The 20,828-nt window shown below is 41.7% G+C and overlaps 9 protein-coding genes across 9 annotated transcripts; 3 read left to right on the top strand and 6 right to left on the bottom strand.

Moving 5' to 3' along the window:
• Nucleotides 1-16: 16 nt before the first annotated feature.
• Nucleotides 17-1,399, bottom strand: BATDEDRAFT_29368 (uncharacterized protein; the record flags this gene model as incomplete). Its single annotated transcript, XM_006675576.1, has 3 exons — nucleotides 17-283; nucleotides 506-702; nucleotides 814-1,399. The coding sequence occupies 3 exons, from the start codon at nucleotides 1,397-1,399 to the stop codon at nucleotides 17-19; spliced, it is 1,050 nt and encodes a 349-aa protein (XP_006675639.1).
• Nucleotides 1,400-2,031: 632 nt separating this feature from the next.
• On the bottom strand, nucleotides 2,032-3,654 carry BATDEDRAFT_8334 (uncharacterized protein; the record flags this gene model as incomplete). Its single annotated transcript, XM_006674928.1, has 1 exon — nucleotides 2,032-3,654. One exon carries the CDS (start codon nucleotides 3,652-3,654, stop codon nucleotides 2,032-2,034), a length of 1,623 nt encoding a protein of 540 aa, XP_006674991.1.
• A 707-nt stretch (nucleotides 3,655-4,361) lies between these two features.
• Nucleotides 4,362-5,194, bottom strand: BATDEDRAFT_85281 (uncharacterized protein; the record flags this gene model as incomplete). Its single annotated transcript, XM_006676356.1, has 4 exons — nucleotides 4,362-4,475; nucleotides 4,538-4,788; nucleotides 4,889-4,997; nucleotides 5,096-5,194. The coding sequence occupies 4 exons, from the start codon at nucleotides 5,192-5,194 to the stop codon at nucleotides 4,362-4,364; spliced, it is 573 nt and encodes a 190-aa protein (XP_006676419.1).
• A 1,221-nt stretch (nucleotides 5,195-6,415) lies between these two features.
• BATDEDRAFT_15696 (ATP-dependent RNA helicase SUB2) lies at nucleotides 6,416-9,161 on the top strand. Its single transcript, XM_006675079.1, has 5 exons — nucleotides 6,416-6,670; nucleotides 7,542-7,961; nucleotides 8,172-8,290; nucleotides 8,367-8,753; nucleotides 8,835-9,161. Exons 1-5 carry the CDS (start codon nucleotides 6,424-6,426, stop codon nucleotides 8,991-8,993), a joined length of 1,332 nt encoding a protein of 443 aa, XP_006675142.1. The 5' UTR covers nucleotides 6,416-6,423; the 3' UTR covers nucleotides 8,994-9,161.
• Nucleotides 9,162-9,421: 260 nt separating this feature from the next.
• Nucleotides 9,422-10,271, top strand: BATDEDRAFT_22354 (uncharacterized protein; the record flags this gene model as incomplete). Its single annotated transcript, XM_006675481.1, has 2 exons — nucleotides 9,422-9,467; nucleotides 9,766-10,271. 2 exons carry the CDS (start codon nucleotides 9,422-9,424, stop codon nucleotides 10,269-10,271), a joined length of 552 nt encoding a protein of 183 aa, XP_006675544.1.
• Nucleotides 10,272-10,459: 188 nt separating this feature from the next.
• BATDEDRAFT_22355 (uncharacterized protein) lies at nucleotides 10,460-11,551 on the bottom strand (the record flags this gene model as incomplete). The annotated part of the gene is made up of 1 exon (XM_006675482.1): nucleotides 10,460-11,551. The coding sequence occupies one exon, from the start codon at nucleotides 11,549-11,551 to the stop codon at nucleotides 10,460-10,462; it is 1,092 nt and encodes a 363-aa protein (XP_006675545.1).
• A 1,657-nt stretch (nucleotides 11,552-13,208) lies between these two features.
• On the top strand, nucleotides 13,209-14,252 carry BATDEDRAFT_85988 (uncharacterized protein; the record flags this gene model as incomplete). Its single annotated transcript, XM_006676072.1, has 1 exon — nucleotides 13,209-14,252. One exon carries the CDS (start codon nucleotides 13,209-13,211, stop codon nucleotides 14,250-14,252), a length of 1,044 nt encoding a protein of 347 aa, XP_006676135.1.
• A 189-nt stretch (nucleotides 14,253-14,441) lies between these two features.
• Nucleotides 14,442-15,845, bottom strand: BATDEDRAFT_22357 (uncharacterized protein; the record flags this gene model as incomplete). The annotated part of the gene is made up of 1 exon (XM_006675483.1): nucleotides 14,442-15,845. One exon carries the CDS (start codon nucleotides 15,843-15,845, stop codon nucleotides 14,442-14,444), a length of 1,404 nt encoding a protein of 467 aa, XP_006675546.1.
• A 2,353-nt stretch (nucleotides 15,846-18,198) lies between these two features.
• Nucleotides 18,199-20,798, bottom strand: BATDEDRAFT_8565 (uncharacterized protein; the record flags this gene model as incomplete). Its single annotated transcript, XM_006674962.1, has 4 exons — nucleotides 18,199-18,926; nucleotides 19,036-19,642; nucleotides 19,736-19,883; nucleotides 19,975-20,798. The coding sequence occupies 4 exons, from the start codon at nucleotides 20,796-20,798 to the stop codon at nucleotides 18,199-18,201; spliced, it is 2,307 nt and encodes a 768-aa protein (XP_006675025.1).
• Between the last annotated feature and the right edge of the window lie 30 nt (nucleotides 20,799-20,828).

Consider the following 20,828-nt stretch of genomic DNA (forward strand, 5'->3'; position numbering starts at 1 on the left):
TGTTCCTGCTTTGAATTCACTCCATCATGTATTCTATCAGCATTCGAACTATATCTACATGAAGACTGTTGCCAATCAATTTAAATCGCTGAATTTGTGTAGTTGACTCGGGAAACTTTAGCTGCTCTTTTGGGAATCCATGCAGTCGACCCATCTCGCTTGAACTAAAATATCGCAACTTCAGCTCTACTAATGGGCACGGTCGGGTTTTGGATAGTTCATCCCACCACTTGCTTTTACCTTCTCTTGCTGCTTCCATGGATGGTTTCTTCTTGGTCACTCGCTTTTTTTTACCCCATTGATTTAATGGCACAATTGGCTCCTGTTTACTGTCGATGGCCAAGGCACGTAGTCCTGCTGCGATCGTGTTTGAATCTATTTCTACAGTTGGTTTCTGTACCTGCAAGAGCTCTACTTTCAATTTATGCTCTTCAAATAACTCATTGTATGCTTTAAATGCTGCCTCCTCTCGCTCTTTATATCCAGGCTTAGAATCGGTTCGTACAACTGATCCACCACCTCGTGCATAACTACCATATGCCTTGGTGAAACAACACGATCGAGTGCTCTCCGGTCCAACAACGTCAAAATGTCTTGCTGCTGCCCACAAATCCTGCTCCGTCACCAGCATATATGGATTCGTATCTTCACTGTTAGGATTGTCCAGAAATCCTGCAAGTATCTGTGGTGTTGTGTCCCTGCCTTGAAAAAAACGATCTGCCATGGCGGCATGTGCCTGTTCCTGTTTAATGACCTTGTGATTAAACTCTTGGATCGAAAATCCTTTAAATACTGAATCCTGACACTCGCTACATTTTTCATGATCTCCTTGATGCGAATCAGTATCTAGTCGATAGTCTTGCTTGCATTGATTGCACACCCTCAACTTGGCTAGAATAAAGATTCTGGGTCTGGAATATGGGATTCCAAAATGCCATGGATTGAGCTCAAAGCTTTGAATATCATACTCGCCAACCAGTTTTTCCTTTAGTATTGTAAATGTATCCGAGGTTTCAAATCCATACACATTTTCTACCAGCATCCATTTCGGTTTTTGCTGCATCTTTTTGATACTATCTAGTAACTGAACAAATGAATCTGCTCGACTGTCATTGATGCCCTTACGTGATCCTTTGCGAGAATATGGTTGACATGGAGGAGATAAAAGAAACATGTCGGCTTGAAATGCATCTAGATCAATGGGAGAAAGAAAGCCAATATTGCGGACGGAAACTGGCACTGTTGGATGGGTTGTTTGATAAACTAAGTTGGCATTGATGTTCATGTCAAATGCTTGAAGAACTTGAAAAGCTATATGAGTTTTTGATAATGCAGCATGAAATCCTCCAATGCCACTATAAAACTCTAGTACTTTTATTGGGGGTTTGCTATTGGACATGCCAAGTATTGTCTGCTGATATAGTTTGGTAAAAAAGAATTTGGTCGAATTTACAAATTTTCGAATTGGAATTTGAAACTGTCACTATTCATCGTATTGATTTCAATTGCAATCCAGATTCAGAGCCCATCAGTCACCATATACAGCCGTATTCACGTAAAATGGAACACTAAAAATATATGATAAACAGTTTTATGTTTGATTGGTGCCAATCTTACTGAGAAGCATTGTTTTATAAACTCATTAGTTGACCTGTATTTGTGTTTATTCTTGTACAAAAATGCTGAGCAAATGTTCACATCACATTTGATACCTTTGGCATCTATTCAACCTTTAACCTTTTTGTTTTGAAATCGAACATTTGAAGCAAACATTGCGCGACCGGCGTGGAAACAGCTGTTGCATTTTTAAGATATGTTGAACTAGATCGCTAACGTATCTGATATTAGGATACAACAGAGTTTCAATAAAAGAAATATTGAATAACAATGAGTGTTTATTCCAAGACAATCTCTGCAAGATAGATACCAAAGTCTTTCATTTTACGTGAACACGACTGTAAATCGGAAATATAAAACCCAAAACCAAATAATCAATCTACTAGTAGATTCAAAGCACAAAATAGATCAAGTTCATTTAGATTTGAAATTGGCTTGAACACGGCTCCACGCACCGACTAGCACACCACGAGCATTGTAAATGCTCTCAAATGTTTCTGGCTGAGAGTTGTAGCTTGAATCAATCGCCTTGCATACAAATGTAACCTTTCCTTCTTGAGCACGCTCAGATACCCATTCTGCTGGAAGCTTTGCTTCCCATTGTGTCCACGCCCATTGCCTGCCATAAGGCTTTTTGTCCATTTGAACCAGTTCTGCATCTCGCCACGTCTTACCATCATCAGCTGAAACATCTACTCGATAAATATGTCTACCTCCTCCACTGAGCGCATATCCCTTGACAATCACCTCATCATCATCGTTTGCACATATCTCGTCTCCAGCTCTAGGATACAGAATTGCAGATTGAATAGGGAGTTCCTGGATCGAGTTTGATTTAGAGTAATCGCTGGTTTCTAAAGTAGAAGATGGAGAAAACCCTTTGTAATCATGCTGCTGCCAATGAGATTGGGATTCTTCATCGCTTAAAGTGATTTTACCAACCCATTTGACGCTTCTTGCTGCCACATGACCAGGAACAACTGCTCGTAGGGGAAATCCATGATCTCTTGGAATAGGCTCACCATTCATTTCAAAAGCCAAAAGAACATCTCCACGTGGATCAACTGCTTTTTCAATTGGAATGGATGCACCATATCCTTCAACTCCGTCAAACTGAACATGTGTTATATCTTCAGCGTAATTTGGCAATGTAAAATCTGGAAGCTGATAGCCTGCATCTGCCAAAACATCCCGAAGACGAACGCCTGTCCAGACTGTGTTGCTGATGGCACCTCCTTGCCATTGCAAACCCTTGACTGGTCGGACATCGTGCATCTCTTTACGTCGATTGCCTGCACATTGAAGTGTTACAGTTTCGCTTACGTGTGTAAATTTGGTTTTTAGTTCATCAATACTGAGTGAATAGTCATCGGGAATACCGGGACCTTCAATTTGCAGACGAAATAGCTCAGGGTCAACATTGGGCACTGGGAGGTGATTACGAACAAAAAACAATTCGTTGGGAGTAACAAAAGTGGCAAGTGAATCTGGATGGGCTTCCGCGTTGCAAGGACGAGCAGATCTTACTTGCAAAGAGGGATGTCGCTCAGGCTCATTGATAAACAATAGCTCGATGCCTTTGCTATGTGACTCTATATCTTGTGCTGTAGAATCTTCGGCACGAGGCATGAGATCACCAATGCGGTAGTTTTCAAGAAGTTCGCGAGTTTCGGGTGTAGCATGAACAGAAAAGACTGCCCAAAAGGGATCAATAGCATGTCCTGCAGCAAGAAGAATACGTTCACCACCTGGATGAATCGTTACAAACTTAGAAATGTCGTACACGCCATCGACATAGGTTACCCAAATTCCAGTTTCAAGAGAATTATGCTGGGCCACCTCGCCACGAGAATAAATGGGCCGACCAGATGCAGATATGGCGCGCTCAGTAGTAGAAGGCTGGGGAGTAAGATCAGTCAGGGTTGATTTAGAGCTAGTGTCTGGAGCAGCAGCAACATGTTGTGAAGTCTTGGTGCTAGACTTGGATAAGATGGGGTACTTTTTTTCAAAGTAACTGTCGACCCAAGAAACTCCCATGGTTCCTACAGCAAGTGCCAACACACCAAGCCCAAGCCAGAGGTTTAATTGATTGGTGTTTTTAAGGGGTTTTTTGGTGGAACTGAGGCTATCCGCTTCAACAGCAGGCGCTGAAGAGTAGGCACGACTATTTTTATGACGACTGTAAACGGCATCAATGAGTTTCTGACGATCAAGCGCGGTGGTGGAAGAAGACTGCCAATTGGGAAGAGTTTTGCCGGGTGTTGAAGAGGTACTCAATGTAGCCTTCTGGATTGAGCAAGCTAGAGATGTATTCATCAGCTGTGATTGGCTGGCGGCATTCTTTTTATAGTCATGAAGCAGTTGGTATATTAAAATGTCAGTGCCATTTTTTGGTCAAATAAATTTGTATTATAATGGAATGATTTGGCGACTATGAACTAGCAACATGATGGCTACTTGAACAATTATAAGGAGCTGAACCACAATTCCCTCTTACCGGAAGTGGTGAGAGCAGTGAAAAAACTTTATGAGAGGCAAAGGAGGCTCTGATAACGGTATCAGCTGTAGCTTTAGTGCAAGTCCTTGCCAGTAGCGACAACACTACAGGTTTCACCATGTTACCGATTGGGCTTGAAGCACTCCCGCATTCAACTTGCGGGCTAGAAAAGGCGCGTTTGTAAGATTCCCTCAGGTAAAATTTATTTCAATGACCAATTTATTTTGATATCTGATTCAAACTTGGCTCATAAAAGCCTTAGTTTGTCTGCTAGCTCCCTCTTTTGTATTGAGGCCTTGATTAAAAATTTACGGCTGTCTTGTAGCCTCCCAATAGTTTCAGTTACACACCCCAGTAAATCCTATACAGTATAAACTCGGTTCAGAAATAATAGCCACAATACTCGATTAAATATAGACTCACCTCGACATCATCTTGCAATTCAGTCGCCACACTTTCTGATAAACCTTCCAATATATTCATGTCTTGAGTATCAGGATCATCCCCTTGAAGCATTTCTGTGAATTGGCAAAGAGTACGATACAGCCGCGCTTCTTCTTCAACCATGGCCATTGCCTTGCGTGCCAATATTTGTAGATCGTGACTCTTTAATGTGTGTTTTACTGGTGGCATTTTCTGCAAGTCGCTGGGAGATTCGGGAAGACACCATATCTCTGTAAAACGCATGTTGATTAAAAGACATATCAGCTGAAAATGAATGATGCACTATAGCATTCGAATGTCGATTAGCACATATATGTCCATTGAACCCACCGTCCATATCAATGTCCTTATAAGGATCATCCTCAAACAGTTGGCAAGTAGCTCCTACTCGGCGCTGTCCTTTGCGCATAATCATCCTACGACCATTCGTCTGAACATACTATTTGCACAAGCACGAGTGACAGGTAAGTTAAATGCATCTAGCTTCCACGATTGGCAGGGATCATACTGCCATTTTTGTAAGAATGCGTGACATACCTCGAGGTCTTCGTCAATTTGATAAACGGGCCACAAGGTTGGCTTGCTTGGAAGTAAATGTGGCTGTTCTAAAAGTCTCTTGAGTAATAATAGAATCATTCAAACTAGTCAAGAAAGCAACTGATTCAAAGTTTCAACTATACAAGGTAAAAATAAAAGTTTAAAAGGATATGTTTGTTGCCTCGATTATATGGTCGATAGTTACTAGATCCAAAATCCTCGCCTTCACTATCTTCACCTAGATTGGAATATATAGTTGAAAATTCACTCGAGTTGATAACTGTACGTTGCTGTTGAACTGGAGAAAGAAGATGTACAAGTATAATAATGGGGAAAATGAGCCGACAGATCCACACTCTTATACCTAATGCTTGAACCAGTGGGATGGATACACTACTATAACAGATATTGCCATACTCAATCTTAGCTTACGAGTTTTGCATTTACAAGGCAGTAAAACATATAGTATTACAAAGCAGTTTGTTTGAAGAAATAGGATCTACTCAGCAGACCTTTCAATGGAGCCACAATCCTACCTATCTGTCATATGTGCAGTCTTGTTTGTTGGCCAAGTTACCTGTTGCGATAGTGCAAAAAGTGAAAATAGTCAACCATGAATCACGTGATGATATCATTACAATAACGAATCATGACTTTCCAGATCAAGCTGCTGCAATATATTTTACAGCCGTATTCATGTAAAATAGATGACTAAATACGGGTGAAAGCATATAATAAACAACCAGTCTCATGAAATGATGAATGAAAATTGGCTGTACAATATTGTTTTTCAAGTCTTAAATTTACTGATCTTTGTGATTGGCATGGAAACAACAGTTGTATACCTGCAATCCTTGTTTTCTTAAACTAGAGCGCGAATCTACAAGTTTGTACAGACCCAAGAACAATCAAATCCAATATTTGAATTTCAATGAATATTTAATCCTTGTGTATTACAAATAATAAAGGCTCTAACTTTAAAACACAAATGTATTTTACTACATAGATATGAATATGAATGATATATAATTATATAAATTTTTTCAAAAAGAAGGACAACGTGGCCGAGTGGTTAAGGCGACGCCCTGCTAAGGCGCTATGTTCTGCATGCGTAGGTTCGAATCCTGCCGTTGTCGCTTTTTTTTTCTTATAATTATATTGTATCTAGCTAAACCATTGCTATTACTAACAGCGAGTGTATTAGATAGTATATGTTGAGCAATCGAGTATCTTGCGGACAAACGAGAATATATTCAATGTGATGGAAACAGTCAAAAACAGATCATTTCTGTTTGCCCACAAATTCTTTGACCAACTAACCTCACATTATGGCTGAACCTGTTGATGAGCTCTTGGACTATGCTGATGAAGACGAAGATCAAACCGAGGTTTTGACTAGCCATGCTGGTGTTCCTAACATTTCTGCCGTTGGAGGTCTTGCTGCTCCTGCTGACGACAAAGAAACCAAAAAGGGTTCATATGTGGGCATCCACGCTACTGGCTTCCGAGACTTTTTGTTGAAGCCAGAACTGCTGCGAGCCATTGGTGATTGCGGTTTTGAGCATCCTTCCGAAGGTGATTACTAGTGCTACTCTAACCCTCACTATCCTACTTGTGGACTTGCAAGAGAAACCTCTGCCATGATTTCTGACTCCCTGGCGGAAGTCGAAAATGACGGTTATTCTGGCTAGGAGAGATAACAAGAGTCTAGCGACAGAAAAAGATCTACTCATGTATTGAGTTCATTTCTCATATATAGGATACTTTCAGACATTCTTTCTATATTCTTATCGTTACTAGTTGGATTATTCGTTCAACTCTTGTTTCTGCCCATCAAGCTGCGTTTTTGCTCTTGTCCAACACCCTCTAGGTTTTCCTATTCTTCACCCATACTGTCCTTGATCTGCCTCCTTTCTAAGCAAAGTCGCTTAATGATGAGATGCTTTGACTGTATGCTCGGCTACATCCAAGTGATTCATTTTGGAGGACCTGTGCCATTGCGTTTTGATCTTTCCACTGGTTGGAAGATCATTTGGTCAAGTAAACTAGACTAGGAATTTTAGATCCTGTTTCGTTTGTGCTACTAGCCTGCAAGAGCTTGGGTGTCTCGCTCTCTATCGCAGTTGCTTTTTGGTCGGCTTGTTCAGCTTGATCTGTCCTGCTGAAGACGAAAGTGAACTGAACAGTCACGTGGAAATATGCCTGTTTTTTGGTTTTTTTTATTTTCGAGGTTTTATCAGATCAAGGCCAATGTTTCCATCACCATCCATCCCCACCATACTCTTGCTTGTTCTGGAGCTTCGATCTACTGTATTTGAAACCTTTGGCTTGGCTACATTTTGCTCACCTTGTCTCTGTTTTTACCACTGTTTTTAAATTTGTTGGATGTCTTGATCTGTCTTGGCGACGCTGGGTTTTTTATTTTTTTTGTTGCAACTTGATCCAGTCCAACAAGAATGCATTCCACAGGCCATTCTTGGCATGGATGTGCTTTGCCAAGCCAAGTCTGGTATGGGAAAGACTGCTGTGTTTGTTCTGGCAACCTTGCAACAACTTGATACCAGTGCTGCTGCCGGTGCTCCCTCTGACCCATCTGTCATTGTTATTTGCCACACTCGCGAGCTTGCTTACCAGATCAAGAATGAGTACGCTCGTTTTTCAAAGTATCTTCCTGATGTCAAGACTGCCGTGCTCTATGGTGGTACATCCATTCGCCAAAACATTGATACACTCAAGAATGACAAGCCCCAAATCATTGTTGCTACCCCAGGTCGCTTGTTGGCTCTTATTCGTGACAAGGCGATCAACCTTGCTACTGTCAAGCACTTTGTTCTTGATGAATGTGACAAAATTCTTGATGCTCTTGGTAAGACGTTTTTTGTATTGTTTAATGACTTGCAAATGCCTCGTGTGACTTGGATGATGAGCTTGCAGCTATTATTTAAACCCAGCTCTTCGAATTCGTTTTATAATGAGAAGGATGCACATCTCTGACAATGATCACAATATTGCTGCTTTTGGGGTTTTCCAACTGCCACTATGTTCTAATTCTGTGTCTTGATTTATTCGTGTATAGATATGCGCAAAGATGTTCAAGATATCTTTCGCTCAACACCACACCATAAGCAGGTGATGATGTACAGTGCTACTCTCAGCAAGGAAATTCGTCCTGTTTGCAAAAAATTTATGCAGAACGTAGGTGTTTTACTGGTCATTTTATGTACGCACGCTCTGATTTAACATTTGTCAAACCTGTCGTCCTTATTAATAGCCGCTCGAGATATTTGTGGATGACCAGACCAAGCTCACTTTGCACGGTCTGCAGCAGTACTATTTGAAGTTGTCTGAAAATGCCAAAACCCGCAAGCTCAATGATCTTTTGGACTCTCTCGAGTTTAATCAGGTTTGTATTTTTGTCAAGAGTGTTCAGCGTGCTGTTGAGCTTGACAGACTGTTGGTCAAGTGTGGGTTCCCTTCAATATGCATTCACTCTCAACTTCAACAAGAAGAGCGTATTGCCAGATACAAGTCATTTAAAGATTTTGAAAAGCGTATTATGGTTGCAACGGATATTTTTGGCCGTGGCATTGATGTTGAGCGTGTCAATATTGTCATCAACTATGATATGTCTGATTCACCCGATGCGTATCTGCACAGAGTAAGTCGTAATGATCGAGTTTTGCGAGGGGCATTGCCGAATATATTCCTTTTGATAGGCTGACACTTGCCATTGAAATAGGTTGGTCGTGCAGGTCGTTTTGGTACCAAGGGTCTTGCAATTACGTTTGTATCGTCTGATGAGGACACTGAGGTGTTGAATCAAGTCCAAGGCAGATTTGAAGTCAACATCACCGAGCTCCCTGAAACTATTGATGTCTCGACTTATATGGCCTCTTGAATGTGTATCAATATGAAATTGGCAAGGCAATAGCTTCATTTTTAGTTAATGTTTTTGAGATTGGACTCGTTGATTATTGATTTACTTTTGCGGGAGGTTTATCTTTGCCCGTAGCATCCATTTTTTAAATAAATTAATGGATTGGTTTTTTCCCAGTCATTTTTAATGATTTCAAATGATTTGGATCTGCTATTGATTGTGTATTTGGTTTAAATGTATGCAGACGTTGTTAAAAATGAAATGCATCCACTACATTCTGCACGTAATATGAGCTATCCATTATTTAGAATTAATTGAATGGGATTGGCATTCCTTTTTTGTAGCTTCATCAGCCCTAAAGCAAAACCCAACTTGGCTTGATACTGTTGTATTCATGTAGATGAAACACTAAACGAGTGTCAGTGCATAGATAGACAAAAGAGCTGAAAATGTCTATTGAAAGAACAGTATTTTGTTTGAATATGGTTGTCAAATGTAGGCAAAAGATTCAGTGAGAATAATTAAAAAAGTTTAGCACTGGAAGGTTTCGATCCTTCGACTTCTGGGTTATGAGCCCAGCGGACTTCCTCTGTCCCACAGTGCTTTTTTACAAATCTAAAATGTTAATTTTTAAATACTTTTTGTTCTGCTAAACATTCCTAATTCTTTTAAACGACTGGATTCACACTATAATTTTAAACAGAGATTGTACAATTGCCGAGTTTTAAACCATATATTACATTCGATTATTTTGATATGCTTAATAAAATTATACAATCACCCAAATTCCTAGATTTAAATGGATGGCATCAAGGTTCTGGTACACCAAGTACTCAGACTGACCCATCTATTTATAAACATCGACTTTCAGTCTACTTGAACTCGGCTTGGTTTTTAACCAACAGATATTGCAAATGGATCAACAAGGCTTTGGTACTTTTTAACCGATTCGATATTCAAACCAAGCACGAACCAACACTCGGAATGTTTGACGAGTTTAAAAAGTGTCTCGTACATATCGGCGAAGCTTTTCAAGCGGAGCGACGCAAAATATATGATGTGGTTACAGCTTTACAAGACGATCCAGTTGCACTACAAACCTCGATTCAGTTGGTTATGAATGCAATGGATGAAACTCGACATGCACAGCATATTCTAAAAGACTCACTTTTGGCATTAGCTGTAAGCTATTTTAAACATGACTTGCACAGTGAGTCACTAATTCAGTGGCTATATGATGTGTGGTTCTATGCTCATTACAAAATAACGGATATGGCGACAGAATTGCAAAATCAATAAATCCACTACTTTGGTAACAATTTCTAATCAAATGTATTTAAAAATATTAAAAAATACTAAAAACAGCAGTAAAATATCAGTCACTTTTACATTGCCACCAATTCAAAACTATTAAAAAGTATAGCAAAGCAAATGTTTATTAAGAGGTTTGAAAAACAATGATGAAATGTAATTGCTTGTTAAGAGATTTAAAGAAGAGCAGCAATGGCAGCAACAATGGCAGCACCGGAAAGCATGGTAGCAGAAGCACCGGATGCGATAACCTCATCTTCCTCTGAATACTGGGGCTTACTGGGGGAGGGTTTCTTGGGTGCAGGTGGAGTCTGCTTCTTGGGTGCAGGTGGGGTCTCCTTCTTAGGTGCAGGTGGGGTCTGCTGCTTTGGTGCAGGTGGTTGAGGAGTCTGCTGTTGTGGTGCAGGTGGTTGAGGAGTCTGCTGCTTTGGTGCAGGTGGTGCGGGATCCTTGTATGTTGGCTCAGATGGAGTCTGCTTCTTTGGTGCAGGTGGTTGAGGAGTATGCTTCTTTGCAGGTGGTGCGGGATCCTTGTACTCCTGATCCTCTTCAGCTGGGGTTTCCTCGGCAGTGGTGGACGTGCACGATTTTCCGGTAGACGAGCAAGTGCTCTTCTTTGCAGGTGGTGCGGGATCCTTGTACTCCTGATCTTCCTCAAGATCATCACCTTCAGCTGGTGCATCGGGATCTTCTTCATCACCTTCCTCCTCTTCTTCCTCATCTTCTTCTTCATCACCTTCCTCGGTCTGTTTAGCTGGTGCCTCGGGATCCTTGTACTCCTGATCCTCTTCAGCTGGAGTTTCCTCGGCAGCCTTGGATGGGCAAGAAGATCCGGCGCAAGCAGGGGCAGCCTCAGCTGGGGCAGCCTCAGCAGGGGCTTGCTCGGCAGCCTTGGATGGGCAAGAAGATCCGGTGCAGGCAGGGGCAGCCTCAACTGGAGCAGCCTCAACTGGGGAAGCTTCAGCAGCGGCTTGCTCGGTCTGAGCTGGGGCTTGAACAGATTCGAGATCGGCATCAGAAACTGTCTGTTCGGCAGCTGGTTGAGCAGTAGCAGTCTGAGCAGCGGCTTGCTCGGTCTGAGCTGGGGCTTGGACAGATTCGAGATCGGCATCAGAAACTGTCTGTTCAGGAGCCGATTGAGCGGTAGCAGTCTGAGCAGCAGTTTGGGCAGCAGCTTGCTGGGTAAGAGCACAGTCAGTTCCCTGGCATTGGGGGTACGCGACAGCGGAAGCTGCGAGAGTGGCAAGAGCAAGAGTAGTAAATTGCATTATGTTAAAATGTATTGGTATGATAATAATGAATATGGAAGATAAATCCTCTCGTTTTATAATAGTTGATGAGTGGCCGTTAAGGGCGACCAACTAATTAATCTGTATAGCACCATAGCATTAAGGACGATGTACCTTTAAAAGTGGTAAATTACGCTGCTGTATGCTAAAATCACACAGATATATTCGCGCTTTAAAATCGAGTAAATATTGTGATTAGCATGGAAACAACAGTTGCATTCCAGAGATTTACGATCTTGTAATGCTCGGTTTGGTTTGAAAACAGGAGCATTGCAGGATCTAGTGCCTATTTATTACCATGGCCAGATTACAGTTGTATTTACATGGAATGAGACTTTTGACAAAGTTTACAAGCTCTTTTCCGTGCTTATTTTTGCATAAAAATATTAAATGGATGTTCAAAGCAGCATTTACACCACAGCTTTAGTAAATTTCATACCTTTAACACTTGCTCAGCCGTCAATTCCCAAATATCAAGTTTAGTGTCTGCATAACTAGAAACGCAAGCTGATAGTCTGATAGTTGTAGATATTAAACTTTCAGACTGTAATGATTATCAATACCGTGTATTCCACTATATAATGACCGATGGGTTTTTGTTGATGCCTGTAAACTTATTGTTGCATTCCGTCAATTCAATAGCCATATGCTATTCAAGTAACATACATCACAATTATGTGCTAAATCAATGTATATATATAGTAATAGCAATGATTCGTATGTTGGTTAAACTACAAGCCAGTTCATGACTAGAATCACATACAATGTTGTGTATTGATTCAAGTCATACAGTGTTGATTAATGATTTGATACTAGTTTTTGTACCATGGTGACTACTACAATGATTTTTAACTGGTCTGGCTGATCATCACGTACGAGTATTGGATAGTGTGCCAAGATACTCTGAGCTTGCTGATAATATCAGTTGTATTATCATCAAGCTCAAAGATGCTTAAATCATTGAATGCAGTATTGAATGTCAATATATCAGATGTTTCATGCCATGTTTGTATACTGTGCAGGGCTGACTCGTAACCCCAGAAACTTGGTGATCCATTGTTATAATAGCAGTAATTCATTTGAAGCTATCAAATGTTGATATTACTGCAATACAGTACGCACGAGTGCTTATTTTGATTAGATCGAGTTCAATATAGTACATGACAACTATACATTGAATGAACCAAGAATACAGTCAGGTCAACATGAACCTCGGATTCACGACACGGTCAGTTAAACTGAATAGTAGCAAATGTGAAACTGGTGGTGCTGATCTCGTATTCAGACAACAGTGGTTGAGTGGTGTAGTTACCAAGAAAATACAAGCAGGACTGTTGACACAGGATCAGTGTAATCGCTTAGTCTGAGTTGATTCACTACATGATGTTGCCCACCAACTCGCTCTCGACACCAGCTGCCATTTGATCACCCTATTCAACAACCCTAATCGTTGTACGCCTCTACTGTTTTTGGCTAGCATACAATGCAATGTTTGTGTTGATATCAGTCAGCCCCTATATATTCAGTACAATAGTACTGTTTGCCTTGACCCCGCAAATATTCTGCTTTAGTTTCATCAGCTATAAAGCGGGTTACCAACTATTTTGACTATCCGTTCACGATTCTACTCGTCCAAATGAGATACACAGGTGTTTCAATCCTTGCTGCTTTTACTTTGACTAGCAGAGTTTATGCTATACTTCCAGAACACCTGCATGATTCTTTATCTAGTACCACATCCGCCGCCAGCTCTCAGTATACTTTACAAGCAGTGGGCAATCAGCCCAGTGATGAACCAGATTTTCAGAATGTTTTAGAAACAGATGATGAGTTGGAAGACGATTCGGATTTTTTGGGTATATCACAAAAGGATGCTCTTACACCAAGCTATCCATCTGCTTTGCTAATTTTAAGAAAAGTAGTTCCTCACTTTGAATCGGATAGCTCTGAACGTCGCAATATTGTTGGATTGTTCGACATGGCGATGGCTTCAGTAAGCAAAATGGTTTCCAGTGAAGCAAAAAGTGTAATTGATGACATAAAATACAGGTTTGATTCTTTTACAGTCAGTACAATTAATCGGAATGGTCCTTATAGGGTAAAGGAGTATTGGGACAGGTATGAGGCTTTCGGGTTGCTGTTGGCCTCTATTCCAGAATCACCCAAATTCCTAGATTTAAATGGATGGCATCAAGGTTCTGGTACACCAAGTACTCAGACTGACCCATCTATTTATAAACATCGACTTTCAGTCTACTTGAACTCGGCTTGGTTTTTAACCAACAGATATTGCAAATGGATCAACAAGGCTTTGGCACTTTTTAACCGATTCGATATTCAAACCAAGCACGAACCAACACTCGGAATGTTTGACGAGTTTAAAAAGTGTCTCGTACATATCGGCGAAGCTTTTCAAGCGGAGCGACGCAAAATATATGGTGTGGTTACAGCTTTACAAGACGATCCAGTTGCACTACAAACCTCGATTCAGTTGGTTATGAATGCAATGGATGAAACTCGACATGCACAGCATATTCTAAAAGACTCGCTTTTGGCATTAGCTGTAAGCTATTTTAAACATGACTTGCACAGTGAGTCACTAATTCAGTGGCTATATGATGTGTGGTTCTATGCTCATTACAAAATAACGGATATGGCGACAGAATTGCAAAATCAATAAATCCACTACTTTGGTAACAATTTATGATCAAATGTATTTAAAAAATATTAAAAAATACTAAAAACAGCAGTAAAATATCAGTCACTTTTACATTGCCACCAATTCAAAACTATTAAAAAGTATAGCAAAGCAAATGTTTATTAAGAGGTTTGAAAAACAATGATGAAATGTAATTGCTTGTTAAGAGATTTAAAGAAGAGCAGCAATGGCAACAACAATGGCAGCACCGGAAAGCATGGTAGCAGAAGCACCGGATGCGATAACCTCATCTTCCTCTGAATACTGGGGCTTACTGGGGGAGGGTTTCTTGGGTGCAGGTGGAGTCTCCTTCTTAGGTGCAGGTGGAGTCTGCTGCTTTTGTGTGCAAGACTTCTTGGGTGCAGGTGGTTGAGAAGTCTGCTGTTGTGGTGCAGGTGGTTGAGGAGCCTGCTGCTTTGGTGCAGGTGGTTGAGTCTGCTGTTGTGGTGCAGGTGGTTGAGGAGCCTGCTGCTTTGGTGCAGGTGGTGCGGGATCCTGATATGTTGGCTCAGATGGAGTCTGCTGCTGTGGTGCAGGTGGTTGAGGAGTATGCTTCTTTGCAGGTGGTGCGGGATCCTTGTACTTCTGATCCTCAGAAGCAGGTGGTGCAGGAGCCTCAACAGTGGTGGACGTGCACGACTTTCCGGTAGACGAGCAAGTGCTCTTCTTTGCAGGTGGTGCGGGATCCTTGTACTCCTGATCTTCCTCAAGATCATCACCTTCAGCTGGTGCATCGGGATCTTCATCACCTTCCTCCTCTTCTTCCTCATCTTCTTCTTCATCACCTTCCTCGGTCTGTTTAGCTGGTGCCTCGGGATCCTTGTACTCCTGATCCTCTTCAGCTGGAGTTTCCTCGGCAGCCTTGGATGGGCAAGAAGATCCGGCGCAAGCAGGGGCAGCCTCAGCTGGGGCAGCCTCAGCAGGGGCTTGCTCGGCAGCCTTGGATGGGCAAGAAGATCCGGTGCAAGCAGGGGCAGCCTCAACTGGAGCAGCCTCAGCAGGGGCTTGCTCGGCAGCCTTGGATGGGCAAGAAGATCCGGTGCAAGCAGAGGCAGTCTCAACTGGAGCAGCCTCGGTCTGAGCTGGGGTCTCGGGAGCAGTTGGGGTTTGCTCGGTCTGAGCCAAAGCTTCGGTCTTGGCTGGGGCTTGGACAGATTCGAGATCGGCATCAGAAATTGTCTGTTCGGCAGCAGATTGAGCAGCAGTTTGGGCAACGGCTTGCTCGGTCTGAGCAGCAACTTGCTCAGTCTGGGCTGGAGTCTCGGAAGCAACAGCGACTTGCTCGACTGGAGATGGAACCTCAATGATAGTTGGGGCTTGCTCAGTCTGGGCTGGGGTCTCGGAAGCAGCAGCAACTTGCTCAACAGGAGATGGAACCTCAATGATAATTGGGGCTTGCTCAGATACGAGATCTTCATCAGAAACTGTCTGTTCAGGAGCAGATTGAGCGGTAGCAGTCTGAGCAGCAGTTTGGGCAGCAGCTTGCTGGGTAAGAGCACAGTCAGTTCCCTGGCATTGGGGGTACGCGACAGCGGAAGCTGTGAGAGTAGCAAGAACAAGAGCGGTAAATTTCATTACTTTAAGATGTATTGGTATGATAATGATAGTAAAGATGAAGGATGAATTCCCTCATTTTATAACGGTCGATAGATGGCCGTTAAGGGAGATGAGTAAATCAATTTGTCTAGCGCCATAGCATTAAGGACGGTATGCCTTAAAAATTAATATGGAGAGATTGATAGGGATGTTGGTTAATAAAGCTGTATGATTAAAATTTATTCGAATCCTCCCTAATCATTATAGCTGGAGACAATGGGGATGAGAACGGAAAGAAATTCCTAAAATCACTTAATTTTGAATTCATCCCTCTAATAAGCCACCCATATCGCCCTATCCAAGCAACATGGCCAAAAGGGCTGTAATGATGCCTCATTAAGTTTAGCGCTGATATAACAAATGCATAGGCTGAGTATCCACTACATGACCATTTTTTGATAAACAACAATGCTTTCATTTGGATATATGCTTATCAAAGCCGGCCATTTCAAGCAAATGTTGCCGCAATCTTGATTATAAGCCCATTTCAAACTTTGCAAAACCATTCAGCCAGGTTTAGTACGGTCGGTAATTACAGCTGTATTCACGCAAAATAGAAAATTAAACAAGGGCTTCTAAATACATAATATGCAGCAAGTCTTTGAAATGACAATTTCTACCAAAATTGCTAGACAACCTAGTGGCCTCTACTCTCATTGACAAAGCTTACTGATCTTTATGTCAATGAGAGTAAAGCAACTGAATCAATGTTTAAAGCAGCGTTCTCACTTGTTTAATCGAATTCTTTTATTTTAACCAAAGCTACAATATTGGATGATCAACATGGAAACAACTGCTGCACTACCGAAATTGTAGTCTGAATTAGAACGCGAGCGTATTCGAGTTTTTAGAAACAAAAATGGGTTTGTAGTTTTATTGAGCACATCAAAATGGTTGAATCCAATATGTGGTTTCAAACTCAACAATCGTACAATGTATGATTATCAAGAGGACGACATCTGTCCAAAATTAGGGTGTGAATCATACGACGGTCGTTTAAAAAATTGAGAATGCCTATTGAATAAGCAGTCAATTTGTATTAGCGGAGCAAAAGTTTAACCATTGTATATTTCAAAGCAAAAGAGGCAGTCGCCGCAAACAAGTGTTTTGTGAGTACGGCTAAACTGAAAATATTCTTGCACAGATCTGATATCTCTGATCAACGGTTACTTTACAATCCAAGTTTCTGCCGAGTCTATTCAAAAAGGCCATTCAACTTGGTGATGATACAACTCGGCTCAGGAGTGAGATTTCAATGCACATTCTAGTAAAGCTTTTCGTTACCCAACAAACCCGGCCATTTCCAAAATGACGCAGGATGCCGTCGTGATTCAATAGCGGCGTTGGGTTGCTGTTCTATCCAAAGCCTTGATATAGTTCATCACAAACGGAATGAGCGCTGTGCTTTTTGCCAACCTTTCAATCAAACTACTATTGATTTTTTATCAAAGCGTTGCATTCATATTCCAAAGAACGGAATGCTTTATTGCTTATTTTTATATACAATCAACAAAAATGAATTGGTATCAAAGATGTCGCAATTTACAGCCATATTCATGTAAATTGCAACATGTTGTTCATTTTGTATTGATCGGCCCTTGCTGTGAAATAAATAGCATTTACAGCTGTATTCATGTAAAATGAAACAAGTGCATAAATGACCAGTTTTATTTGGTGCCAATCTTACTGCAAGAGTTTTTTGAAGTCTTTAGTTGGCTGGCCTGTATAAACAATTGAATGAGTGGTCACATTAGTCAATTCCACATTTGCTCAGCCGCCAACCCTTTCCCCCAAACATTATGACATTGACCGACCATCATGGAAACAACAGTTGCATTCCCGAGATTGTTTTCTTGAATTAGAGCACAAATATATCTGATTAGAATACATGACTTGTTCAATGATATGATTGTGCCAGATACTCTTTGGTTGTATGTAAAACCAACGCTTCCAACAACAGGAATAGAGTCAATCCAAGATAAATACAAGTACTGCATTTTACGTGAATACGGCTGTAAATGTCTGTTCGGCTTCCTGCTAAATATTGTATGCACTGCTTATTCAATAGATAGCATCCATCGTATGGTGCCCATACAAACTATCCCTTTCTGTTTTCGCTGTCGTGCATTGCACGATCGACAAGTTTGAAACCAGATACTGGGTTTGACTGTTTCGATGTTGTCCATAAACTCTTAGGCTCGCCCTTGTTGTACTGTAAACTGTCTTGATTCTCCAAGATTAGCTTATTACACTCTTGATGCTCCATTTTACGCGAATACAGCCGTGATTGTTCACCTTGAGCTCGCCATAATCAGATATATTTATTTGAAAATCAAGACAAGCAAGAAAATTCCAGAGGCACAAAAACACTTTGCCGACCATCAGACTGTCTTGGTGAGCTGCGTAGGGTATTTCCATTGGTTTCTGTTGTCACAATGCAACGTTGATCATTGAGTGAAAGCATAAACTCGATCGTAGTGTACTCTGGAATATATGCACATTCAAGTACCTCGAGATGGATATGCACCTCTTCATTGACGGTATTCTCTGCCCGCATTCGATATCTGAACACAGCTGCATCCATCGACACCCCATCGTCGTCAATTACCTCGATAAAGTCACTTGACGCTCTAGATTGAGGATCCATGTAAATCTCGACCGTTCTAACGGATTGGGATTGCGTATTTATTTTATGCATTGAGTTGTCCATCGGAATCAGTGCGCCAGATGGTGCAAACAGTGCTCCGTGCTGATCCAGCGGAACTGGAACAACAACAGTCTGTCCTCCATTCATCCACTCACCAGTCCAAACATTGCACCATCTGCCTTGGTCCTTTGAAAGAAAAGGTAAATATACTTCACGTTCAGTTGCACCATAAACAAATACAGATGCCACAAGAAGACTGGGACCAAGCATAAATTCAAACGATGCTTGATGAACATTGGAGTCATTTTGAAAATGATACACAAGAGGACGAATCACTGGAACTCCAGTGGTGCTAGCCTTGTAATGAAGAGAGTATAAATACGGAATAAGCCGGTATCTAAATTGAATGGCATCTCGAATGATGTGTGTTACCTACAATATTCAACATATTAGTTCGAGGCAGATACTACGGTATAAAGTATATAGCAAATAAAATTAGCCTAGACACGACTTTTCAAAAACTACTTGCATCTGGATACATCCATGGCTCAGTAATTCCTTGTTCTTTCCAAGAATGAATACAGAATCGTGGGTGAAAAATGCCATTTTGAACCCATCGTACAAACAGTTCCTTTTCAGGACGTGGACCAACGAATCCGCCAACATCGTGCCCGTATCCAGCCATCAAACACAGTCCTGCATTTAAGCCCATTGGGATATTATGCTTCAATGTTTGCCAAGAAGAGTAGTTATCTCCAGACCAGGTTTGACACGCAAAGCGATGTGCACCAGGACCACTGGATCGAGTAATCAAAAATGGTCGTTTTGTAGGTTGAAACTCTCTCATTGCTTCATATGACGCGAGTCCCATCAGCATAGTTTGCAGTGCTCGACCCCCAGTTCCAACAGTAACATTGGCTTTGCCCATCATGCTGTATGTGTGTTGATCATCATGCAGTTCAAACTCGTTATTGTCATTCCAAATACCCTCCACCCCAACTTGAAGTAATGCTTTAACACCAGCTTTCCAGTAGTCACGACCAGATTTGCTTGAAAAATCAAGATAACTACCAGTTGCTGTCGATCCAGCCCCTGCACTCCATAGTCGAGTCATACTCGGACTGTTTTTCTGTCATGATAGTCGGACAATCATTACAGAATCAGATTTTGTGTACCATGTCAAAAACTCGAGTAGTGAGCAACGCCAAAAGCATCGTCTTACCTCTGGATCCCAAACAAATCCCAAAAGCTTATGCACCTGGTCATAGTGCGGGTGACCTGCAAGAAGCCACGGCTTAACATTTGCGACAGTCCGAATACCAGACTCGCGAAGAACTCGAAACATTCGGTCAGGATCCGGAAATCTTTCACTAAAATGTGCAACAATTAAACAGTCAGCAATCAACAAGAGTCGGTTAAGATATGCATTTTATACCAACAGTCCCACGACATTGTGATCACCTGTTCCAAGTGAATACATTCCGAGCATGGGTGAGTTGATTGACAGTGTATCCAGACGACAAGTGTAACACATCACAGGGAATATCCCATTTACGACACAGTTTAGGAAAAGCTTCAATCAACTCTTGAGCATTCTCGGCTTCAGCGTATCCCATGGAGCTAGCCAAGTACCCCAAAGCATATCTTGGAATCAAAGCGGGCAGTCCAACAATCGAGGCAAATGTTTGAACACACTGATCCAATGTTGGACCAAAAAAGACATAGTAGTCGAGTGTTGGATTGCATGTACGATAGCTCGTGAATGAACCCCAAATAGCATCAATCTCGCAGCCAAAATCCAGTGAGCCAGTGCCCAACGAGTCGTAATAAACGCCATATGCAGTGCTGGTGGTAGAATCCAAACCATAATAAACTGGAAAGTGTTTGTAGAGTGGATCTGATAGCTCAGGATTGTATCCAAGAGCATCTGTTGCGGCAATACGGATATGCTTTCCAGTTAGAGAAAGCGGACTGGAGTGTTCACCAGCACCATAGTAATGCATTGTTGAAGAGTGTCGTACATAGTGATGCACTGATCCGTCGAGATCGTACTCGTATGCTCTGAATGGTAAATCCTGCAAGAATGGCTTGCAAGTCTCGGTGGATTTTCCGGTCTGTGCTGCCCAAGACAGCGCCAAGTCTCCATCAGTAAGATCTACACTAATCTGCAGTTGGTTGGTAGTTAGCAGCAGACCAGGACTGCTGGGTTTGGTAGTGACTGATGGGACCGGACAACGGAATCTACACTGAACACTGCTACGCTCCAGTCCATGAATGGAATCCATGCCATTGGCAGTAGCATTGAATCCGGGATA

Source organism: Batrachochytrium dendrobatidis (assembly GCF_000203795.2).
Source record: "Batrachochytrium dendrobatidis JAM81 unplaced genomic scaffold BATDEscaffold_1, whole genome shotgun sequence".
In the NCBI taxonomy this organism is placed as follows: domain Eukaryota; kingdom Fungi; phylum Chytridiomycota; class Chytridiomycetes; order Rhizophydiales; genus Batrachochytrium; species Batrachochytrium dendrobatidis.